The sequence below is a fragment of the Drosophila subpulchrella genome, chromosome 3L, assembly GCF_014743375.2.
Source record: "Drosophila subpulchrella strain 33 F10 #4 breed RU33 chromosome 3L, RU_Dsub_v1.1 Primary Assembly, whole genome shotgun sequence".
NCBI lineage: Eukaryota > Metazoa > Arthropoda > Insecta > Diptera > Drosophilidae > Drosophila > Drosophila subpulchrella.
Genome location: NC_050612.1, coordinates 12,741,084 through 12,751,268, shown reverse-complemented (window position 1 = coordinate 12,751,268; position 10,185 = coordinate 12,741,084). Strand labels below are relative to the sequence as shown.

The following is a 10,185-nucleotide window of genomic DNA, read 5'->3' as shown; positions in this document are numbered from 1 at the left end:
CTTTTTTAAAATTTTTTAGTGTAACTTACAAAGTAAGAGCTAGTGGGATGGCTCTGAGGGCGCCGAGCTGAAGGCTACCGAACGGGTCGCAGGTTGCGGATAGCGAGCGCCCTGGTTCTCCAGGGTAGCTACGAATAAGCGTGGAAGTTGGACACGGCCCGGCTACCGCCAAGCCCCCAACATGAAGCGCAAATAAGTAGCCCCGGACAGTCAGCGGGTATCTGCGCCGTAGCAGTACCGACGTCGCGCTTGTGCTGCCGCCTCCGACAAATAGCTCACACACACCCCCTTCCCACACTCTTTGAACCTACCTCTTCCCTACCCACACAACTCATCTCACCCCGGGCTGGACTAAGGTGTCACTCGTACCGTGCCGAGAGTCAATCTGGCTGGGAGCCCGAGTCATCAAATAACTCAGTCTCAAACGGTGAGCTCAGGCAAGTGGCGACCGCCTGTTCTAAGTCAGCCTTACCCGGGTACGGCGGATCTCTGCCCGGGTGGACCTGTCCTTTCTCCGCAGCTCGTGGGATTTAACATGGAGAACTCAAATAACAATAAACAAACAGACTGCACAAAACGAGAGCCCGACACTCTTATAAAGTCGGAAGTCGTAACCAACGACGAAAGAAAGAGCAAGATCACGGCTCTGACTACCCCAGTCCACGTGACGTCTACCCCTGCCAAGGCCAGCGAACCACGCAGCCGGCTAAGCCCAACTCGCCATAGCGACAAGCCCAAGCCTCCCACCAGCGTAGGTGTGGCTAACCAGTCACTCCAACCTGAGGGGAGCGCCAAAGCCGGTCTCGTGGTGAGTACCAGGGCAAAGGAGTTCAAGAGGGTTCCACCTAACCAGGCTGGACCTCTTGAAAGAAAGAAGGCTTCCAGGATCCTCAAACGGCTGGCCACCAATCCGATACGTGAGGATCAGACTTCGAAATTGGATTACCAGAAAATCCAAGAGGACATAGCCTGGGCGAAGGCAGTTATCCCAGACTTCGACATCGCTATGACTACCAGCAACAAGCGTGAGAGGTCGATGGAGTCAGCTCAACCAGCGAGCAAGAAGGCCAAAGTAACCAACCGCGGCACATGGTCGAGATCCTTTGCGGAAGTGGTAAAGGATCGGAAGATCATTGGAGTCATCGACCAGAGCGATGAAGGCGGAAGGATCCCAAGAAACCATTGGGGTCTGGTTAGACGGGCCCTTGCGACAGTGGCCTTGAAAGTGCTGGACGAAAACCCAGGACCGCCACCCGATTGCACTGATGCAGGGTGGTACCAGGGCAACGTAAAGTTGATCGCCTGCGAAGACGAGAGATCGGCAGCACTGTACAAGGCTGCAATTGACAAAGTCGGCGAGGTCTACCCCGGGGCCAAGCTGGCAGTTTGTGAGGCTGCAGACATCCCGTCTCGACCGAGAGCGAGGGTGTGGCTGCCGTCTGAACCATCGGAACCAGAGGCTATACTCAGCCTGCTGACCAGGTTCAACCCAAAACTTCCAACAGACGGTTGGAAGGTGGTCAAGGTGGAGAAGACCGAGCGAGTCACCATGAGCGTGGTCATCCTCCTGAACCAGGCATGCTTGGAACCCCTCGCAGCCCAGCAGCACCGAGTGAACTACGGGTTCGATAAGGTGCAGCTTCGTATTTACGACACAGACAAGATAGCGGCAGACAACCTGGCTGCCTGTGCGTCGTACGAACCCCCGAGCGACGACGAACCAGATCACGAGGAGGCCACCCTCACCGGCTACGTGTCAACCGACTCGGAGCTGACGGAGAGCCTGAAACAGCTGTGCACCCAGGACACAGCCCGACCAGGGCGCTCTGTCCTCCAGGACATAGCGGAGGAAGCGGAGGGAACCCAGCCCGACCCCAGTCCCAAAGATGGTGCAGTTTCTGCAAATTAATCTGCACCACAGCAAGGCAGCATCCGCTGCCCTCCTCACCCGCCTGGCAACAGGCAACATAGACGTAGTCCTCATTCAAGAGCCATGGATTGTTGGTAACAACATCTGTGGCTTATCAACCCCCCTATACAAGCTTTTTTACACCAAGGACAAGGGTAAAACCAGAACCTGCATTCTCACAAAAACACACTTTAACACATTTCTTATTCCACAGTTTAGCGAAGGCGACCTTACCACGGTCAGGCTGGAGCTAAGCGAACACACCCATCACACCATAGCATCATTCTATCTGGCTCACGACCACGAAGGGCCACTACCAAACACCACTACACAACAACTCATACACACGCACTCATCTAAGGAACTCATCCTGGGTGGGGACGCTAACTCTCACCACACACAATGGGGAAGTACAAACACCAACGAAAGGGGTGAGTTACTCTACGATTATCTCCTTCAATCAAATCTATTCATCTGCAACAAAGGTAATGACCCAACTTTCATCACTAGAAATAGGAGGGAAGTACTAGACATTACTCTAATATCTGATCCCCTACTTAACCAACTTGAAACGTGGAAGGTGGGGACCGAACACTCATTCTCAGACCACCGGTACATAGAATTTACAATAAGTCTAGACCATCCTCCAGCCGAGAACATCACTAATCTAAGATTAACCAACTGGGGATACTACAAAAATCTCCTCAGCAGGAACCTACTCGCTCCCCCGACACGCATACACAACCGTCAAGAATTAGATAACCTAGTCAACACTTTTACCGATATCTGCGGGGAGGCCTTAAAAAGGGCTTGCCCAAGTAGAACAGGCAAAACAAAGCACAAACCCCCATGGTGGAACCCAACCCTGGCGAACCTTAAAAGAGAGTGTAGAACTTACTTCAATAAAGCTAAATATAACAATAGCGAATCCTCCTGGAATCTATATCATTCAAAACTAAGCCTATACAAAAAGGAAATAAGAATATCAAAACGAAGAGCCTGGGCTAATTTCTGCAGTAGCATAGAATCTACTGCGGAGGCATCCAGACTCAGAAGAATTCTAGCTAAAGCTCCAGCTACCATTGGCTATCTTAAAACCAATGATGATGGCTGGACGGAAAACAGTCAGGAAACCCTTGAACTGCTGTTAGACACACACTTCCCTAACAATACCCAGGTAGTGGAGGACCTCCACATAGAGGAGAATCTAGACGACCAGAGTATTGCCAACATTTCAAACCCTGACCGCATTCAGTGGGCTGTTAACTCTTTTAAGCCCTTCAAATCACCTGGCCCAGATGGGTTCTTCCCGGCCCAGCTACAACGGACATTAGATATGTCCCTTCCCTGGCTGACAGCCATCTTCCACGGCTGCCTTGCTCTAAACCATATTCCAACAAGGTGGCTGGACGTTAAGGTAATTTTTATACCGAAAGCCGGCAAGCCCTCCCACACCAACCCAAAGGACTTCCGCCCGATCAGTCTCTCTTCCTTCTTGTTGAAGACCCTGGAAAGGCTAATTGACACCCATATCAGACTAACCATCGACCATAGCCTACTCTCTGACGCACAGCATGCGTACCGTAAGGGTAGATCAACCGATACCGCCCTCCACTCTCTAGTGTACAGTATAGAACGAGGCTTCCACAATAAGGAATACTCTCTTGCAGCGTTTCTAGACATAGAAGGCGCCTTCAACAACGTCACCCCAACGGCGATCACTGGTGCTCTGACTGAACTGGGCATTGAGCGGCCCATAGTGGGACTCATACACACCATGCTAACCAGCAGGGTAGTGCACTCCACTATGGGATCGGCCCTCTCGACCAGGAATGTCAGTAGAGGAACCCCACAAGGGGGAGTACTCTCACCTCTTCTATGGGTTTTGGTGGTCAACAAACTGCTATCACTTCTAGAAGAGGCGGGCACAAAAGTGGTAGCCTACGCGGATGACGTGGTTATCCTACTGCAGGGCAAATTCCCGCAAACCCTTTGTAATCTGATGGAGACAGCCCTATCCACCCTTTCCCGGTGGACGGCTGGCTGTGGACTGGGAGTTAACCCGGAAAAGACCGAACTAGTCCTCTTTACAAGGAAGTACAAGATACCAATTCTAGTTCCCCCAAAACTACACCAAACGCGCCTAACCTTCAGCAACCAAGCAAAGTACCTAGGTGTCATTCTTGACAAAAAGCTCCTCTGGACTGACAACATCCTAGATCGCACACGCAAAGCGGCCATAGCCCTCTTCGCTTGTAAAAAAGCCATAGGGAGGAAGTGGGGTTTCTCCCCCATGATAGTTCACTGGCTATATACTGCAATAGTCAGGCCCATTCTCCTCTACGGAAACATCGTTTGGTGGCCTTCTCTAGATAAGAACTGCAACCTCCGGATCCTTCACAAGATCCAAAGGAGCGCAGAACTCTGCATCAGTGGGGCGCTGCGCACTACCGCCACTGAGGCTCTAAACACAATTCTCGATCTCCAACCCCTGGACCTACTTGCCAAAAGCTGGGCATCTGCAACAGCGCTGAGGCTCCGTGAAGCAGCGGCATGGACAACGGGCTCCACGGGTCACTCCATTATCCTATCAAAACATTCACCCCTACCACGTTATACAGACTACGTCCCACCCATAGTCAACTTCGAAAGAAGATACAAAATTCATATACCCACCCGTTCAGACTGGGACAACCTCCCACATCAATTCGTAAACGCCGTCAACATATACACGGACGGCTCCAAGTTTAACTCCCAAACAGGTGGGGGAGTCTTCTCCCCCGAATTAGACATAAAAGTCTCATTCCGCCTACCAGACCACTGTAGTGTTTTCCAAGCGGAAGTGATGGCAATTCAGGAAGCCACTACCCACCTGAACACGTCTGTACATAAGGACAGTGATATCTTCATATTCTCGGATAGTCAAGCTGCCCTCCGGGCCCTCGACTCCTACACAACGAGCTCAAAAACAATCTCTGAATGCCGCAAATCTCTTAACGAGATGGCCACTCATCTGAGAATCAGCCTCATCTGGGTGCCTGGGCACCGCAACATTGAGGGCAACTGCATAGCAGACGAGCTGGCAAGACAGGGGACAACCGCCGATATCCTTCGTGATAAGGACACGGTAGGGATGCCCATGGCTACCTGCAAGCTCCATCTCAGGCAGAGATTGTATACTCTTTCCAATAACCGTTGGAACTCAATCTCAACATGCCACAATTCTAGACTCACATGGCCAAACTATAACACGAAAAGAACAAGAACTCTCCTACAATGTAGTAGGGAGGACATCTCCACTCTCCTAAATGCCCTCACGGGCCACTGTCTTATAGGGACTCATGCGATAAGGCTGGGTTTAAGTAACCACGACTTCTGCCGCAGCTGCAAGGAGATAGACGAAGAGGAGAGCATCGAACACCTCCTATGCTTCTGCCCAGCGCATAACCTAAAGCGCTTTCAAACCCTAGGTAGCTACACACTTCCGAACCTTGCGGCCATTCAGGACGTAAGCATTCAAAAATTACTATGCTTCTTAAGAAGAACAGAATACTTCGAGAAGGCAGAAAACCCATGAGCTAGGGAAACGGATCTTTTCAGAGATCATGTGGTATCACAAGGGGCCCATTGTGGCCTAAGTGAGGGGACTAATAGTTAGTCTCCAACCACTCCTACCTACCTACCTACCTACCTACAAAGTAAACAATTAACAATTGGATCCTGAATATAGATTTTGGTTTATTCCTCCCCGTAAATAACTATATCGACAAAAATGCATCAGGTCACGTATGTATATATCATAGTTCACTTTGATATTATAATTTGACCTTTTACAGATTTCCTGGGTACTCTGGGTGTTCCCTAAACTGTAGTGTTGAAAAATGCAAGAAACAAATTAAGGTGACGACCACACATGGCTCCTGCTTTTTTAAAATGTATTTTATTGTTGATACATACCTTTTTTTTCCTAAGGAAATAAGGTTATAATCTGTAGGCTGTTAAGTTGCAAAAATTTACCCAGCCCAGTTAGGTTTTATAGACCATTCAGGGTTGGTACAGAAATCACTTCGGGCACACTTGACAATGTGCTTCAGCGCTCGCTCACACTATGCACGTGTATGGGGAGTCCCCTAATTCTAGAAATTTACTTGCTTGCCTTTTATCAGCTTCCGCCGCACGGCCCCACTGATTTTAATTTAGGTGAAAATATTGACAAATTTACACAAATTTAAGCTGTTTATTTATTGTTCGCACTTGACATTTTGACATTTTGTACTCAAGGTTAATGGAAATGTACGTTTCTAGACGTCTGGTCCATCGCCCTGTTCGGCTGGATACTCTTCGTGTTTGGGACGAACGAAGGACGCGCCGTTCACAATAAATCCTTTCATTTCCAGTTCCATTTTTTTCATGTCCAGCTCCATTTGCTTCGCCTTCAACATGCCTTCAATTTCCATTTCTTTCATACGTATTTGAAAGGTTTCGTCCATCAACTTCATCTCCTTTTGGTGTTCTCGTTCCTTTTTTACGTACTCCATATAATTACGATGGTCTACAGTTGCCTTTCGGAGCAAGATGCCTTCGCTGAGACCAGTGAAATCAATTTTTCTGTGGTCCATTTTCAACAATGATGCACGTGGATAGGTGGATAGGATAGTAACTGGCTACAAGACCGGAAATTAAAGGCATTTCCTTGATCGTAAGACTAAGCTTTCCAGGAATTCCCGAAATATACTGATTCGTATGAAGTATTTTAATGGGGCCTTTCCTTGTTTTTTCACTCGGTCACACTGCACAGAATCAGCTGTTGCTGGAATTTACAATATATATTGCACTGCCTGCGCTCCACAGATGGTAAACATTGAACATCCTGGGCATCCGCACCCGTACCCATGGCCACTCTGAACGAGACGCTCCGCAGCCACTGGCCCATAGCCCTGTTCGGCTGGATCCTCTTCGTGACCGGGAGCACGTTGCTCTACTGGAACGAGGGACACGCCGTGCACAACATGATGGCCCTGGACGAGGCGCATGCCGACATCTACTCGGTCCGCTTCACCGAGGAGGAGCAGGAGGTGGGCCTGGAGGGCAGGATCGTCCACCTATCCGGCCCCATCCTTGTGGGCGAGCCGCTCACCGAACCGGACTACAACATCCAGCTGCTGGCGGTCAAGCTCCGGCGCCGTGTCCAAATGTACCAGTGGGTCGAGGAGACCGTGTAAGTGCTCCTCAGGCTGGGTTTGGGAAAACTTAACTTACCTTATTTAACAAAATTTTAAAAACATCGGTTTAAACTTTAGAAATATCTTTAACGCTTAGGAAACGATTTTTTTTTAAAAAGTTCTACTTGGTATGTCTTTTGAATACTTTTTAATGAAACTTTGAGTTCATACTCTAATCTTAAAATTAACATTTTTACCAAAAAACTACTACAAAAGTGGCAATTTTTATATACCTTTAACAAGATAACACAAAAATATAAATAGATGCTTGAGAATATTTTTTTTACACATTTAAAATAAGTCATATACATACATTTAAAAAGTTTCATAACGCAAAAAATATATTAAGTCTACTTTAAAATAACAAAATCTAAATTTTTCCGTTTTTTTTAGACATTTTAAAAAGGTTGGTAAAATATTTTTTAAATCAAACTTTAATTATGGAAGGAACCCAAACAGATAAACAGTTTCTAATAACTAATACTCAATATATATAGAAGTTTCATAACGCAAAAAATATATTTTATATATATTAAAATAACATATTCCTAATTTTTCATTTTTTAAGACATTTTAAAAACAATGCCAACCAATTTATTTAAATCAAAAGGTGGTTATAGAAGGACACCAAAAAGATATAAATTTTTTAGTTACTAATACTCAGTTTTCGGGATTTAATACTTATCATATCCTTATGGGATTACGTAGACATTTAAAATACCATTGGTTATGAAAATGTTAGTTTAAAATCCTATTTCTTTCCCCCCAGCGAGCACAACTATGGAGAGAGCGTGGGATCGACGCAATCGGACTCCCGGACCTATTACTACACGCGGGAATGGCGGGACAAGATCGTGGACTCGCGGAACTTTAACAACCGCTACGGGCACACGAATCCCAGCCACTTCCCCATCGAAAGCCACGTCCAGGTGGCGGATGCCGTCTACATTGGTCGCTACGAGCTGGACTCTGAGGTGAAGGACAAGTTCGCCAACTACCAGGAGCTCACCTCGGACATAAGGCCAGAGGACAGTAGCGTAAAGCTGCATCTGGGCATCTACTATCACACCAATGATGTGTTCAACCCGGAAGTGGGGGACCTGCGGCTCCTCTTCAGCTTCGCGGGAATGGAGGGCGAGGTGTACAGCGTGGTGGGCAAGTTGTCGGGCAACAAACTGGTGCCCTACATAACCTCCCGTGGAGTTCCAGTGCTGCTCGTCTATCCCGGGGGACTCAGTGTCCAGGAAGTGTTCCGATTGGAGGCAAGGGCACAAGTATTGCACACCTGGTGGTGGCGCTTCGTCGGCTGGCTGCTAATCTTCTTCGGCGTCACGTGCAACACTAAAATTCTGCGTCTTTTGTGTAAGTTTGCGCAGTCTGTGCTTGAAGCAGTCCTTAACATTCCCATTTTTCCGCCTCCAGTTGTTCGTGTTCCACTGCTGGTGGCCTTGGCTCCGGACCCCCAGTTCCCAGTGACGGGAAACCTGCTCATCGCCTTCTCGCTGGCCCTCACCATTGCGGCCGTGGCCTGGATCCTGCATCGTCCTGTGATCGGCGCCTGTCTTTTTCTGGCCGGCGCCTCGCCCTACGTCTGGTTCACCCGCAACCTGGTCGACTACCAGCGGATGGAATGATCCTACTCAGCACCATCTCCATCTTATTTACAGGTTTATTTATTGTTGATTCTCCTTGTTAGGCTATCGTCATTTGCCATTTACCCCTCGGCCAATAAAAACTTAATAACACTTAGTAACTAAACTAAACTTAGAACTCCCTGATGCCCGCATTTGTGGTGCTGCCAGGCGTTCCTCCGCCGCCTCCGCTGCCACCTGCTCCCGGCACATTGGGCTTGGACTCGCTGGAGGTGTGCACACTGGGACTCTGGGATTTGTCTTGCTCCTCGTGGCCATTTGCCGGCTCCTCGTAGCGAACGTAGGGCTCGAAGCTGTTGTTGATTTGCACGGAGCCGCGATGCAGATTGTTGGACTCGGCCTCGAACAGGATCTCGTTGATGAACCGCTCGGCCAGGAGTCGCTGTTCGCGGGGCAATCTCTTGAGTTTATGCGTCCAGGTGCGGGCAATGGACTCCTCCTCGGGATAGGTGCCAGCTAGATATTCGCAGGCTATGTTTAGTAGCTCGTCGGTGTTGTGGGCGGTGCCTGCGGCTCCTGGTCCTGCACCCGCCGAACCAGCTCCTCCTCCTCCACCTCCCGGACAGGGTGGCGTTTGTCTGGCCCGCTTGGTGGTCACATAATCGACATGGATGCCTGCCGGCGGCGGAGGTGGAGGCGGTCCAAAGGATTTGTGAAACATCTCCGAGATATTGGGTGTTTGTCCTCCGGCTCGCGGAGCAGGATAGTGCAGTGCACCGCCTTGGACGTCCAGAAAGGCACTGGTGCAATTGCTGCCCTCGCTGAAGGAGAAGGTGGGCTCGTTCTTGAAGGCGGGATTGACGGCCAGGAATTTCTCCGAGTTGCGCAGAAAGTCCAGCTCCTGGAAGGTCCAGCAGCGGGGACTGTGGAGACTGCCCGACCGCATGGCACTTTCGACCACCTTGAGTTCCTTGCGGTAGTTGGTGCGCAGGGTGTTGATCTTCTTTTTCACATCCTCCACGGTGGCGTCCCGCTTGAGATAATGGTAAATGGGCACCAGGCGTAGATAGGCCTCCGCCCGCTTCTCCCGATTGGTGTAGTCCCGCAGTGAGGTGTCCCACAGCACGGGCAGATCGCGATACATTTGGATGAAGGCTCGCAGATAGTGACGGTTCTCCTCCGCCCCCGACATCACCTTCAATCCATGGGGCGGCGTTTGGGATAGCATTTTGCGCGCACTTTTGGAGTAACCTCCGATCCGATCCGATCCTTGCTAGCTAAGTGTCCCGCCTAATCACCGCCTCTTCAACGAATCCTGCAAATCCTGTATGGATCTATTGACCAACTGTCAATGCGAACGAACGTTTGTTGTTGTTGTAATTGCGCGTTTGACAGATTGTTTGCCATATTGACGTAATGGCTGTGAGGATGTGTGGGTGTGCGTGACGATACAGCAACAAGT

At 49.3% G+C, this 10,185-nt stretch overlaps 2 protein-coding genes across 2 annotated transcripts; one reads left to right on the top strand and one right to left on the bottom strand.

Annotated features, from left to right (window-relative positions):
* Positions 1-6,697: 6,697 nt before the first annotated feature.
* LOC119554425 (transmembrane protein 43 homolog) lies at positions 6,698-8,889 on the top strand. Its single transcript, XM_037865318.1, has 3 exons — positions 6,698-7,127; positions 7,901-8,493; positions 8,554-8,889. Exons 1-3 carry the CDS (start codon positions 6,802-6,804, stop codon positions 8,763-8,765), a joined length of 1,131 nt encoding a protein of 376 aa, XP_037721246.1. The 5' UTR covers positions 6,698-6,801; the 3' UTR covers positions 8,766-8,889.
* Positions 8,789-10,178, bottom strand: LOC119554426. The gene has a single exon (XM_037865319.1). The coding sequence runs from the start codon at positions 9,949-9,951 to the stop codon at positions 8,896-8,898; it is 1,056 nt and encodes a 351-aa protein (XP_037721247.1). The 5' UTR covers positions 9,952-10,178; the 3' UTR covers positions 8,789-8,895.
* Between the last annotated feature and the right edge of the window lie 7 nt (positions 10,179-10,185).

What these genes read in the sequence shown, in the direction of transcription:
- LOC119554425 (XM_037865318.1), top strand. Translation starts at nt 6,802, where the DNA reads ATGGCCACTCTGAACGAGACGCTCCGCAGCCACTGGCCCATAGCCCTG. An exon ending in CAGTGGGTCGAGGAGACCGT is followed by an intron (nt 7,128 to 7,900) that starts GTAAGTGCTCCT and finishes CTTTCCCCCCAG; the next exon opens with CGAGCACAACTATGGAGAGA. An exon ending in TAAAATTCTGCGTCTTTTGT is followed by an intron (nt 8,494 to 8,553) that starts GTAAGTTTGCGC and finishes TTCCGCCTCCAG; the next exon opens with TTGTTCGTGTTCCACTGCTG.
- LOC119554426 (XM_037865319.1), bottom strand. Translation starts at nt 9,951, where the DNA reads ATGCTATCCCAAACGCCGCCCCATGGATTGAAGGTGATGTCGGGGGCG.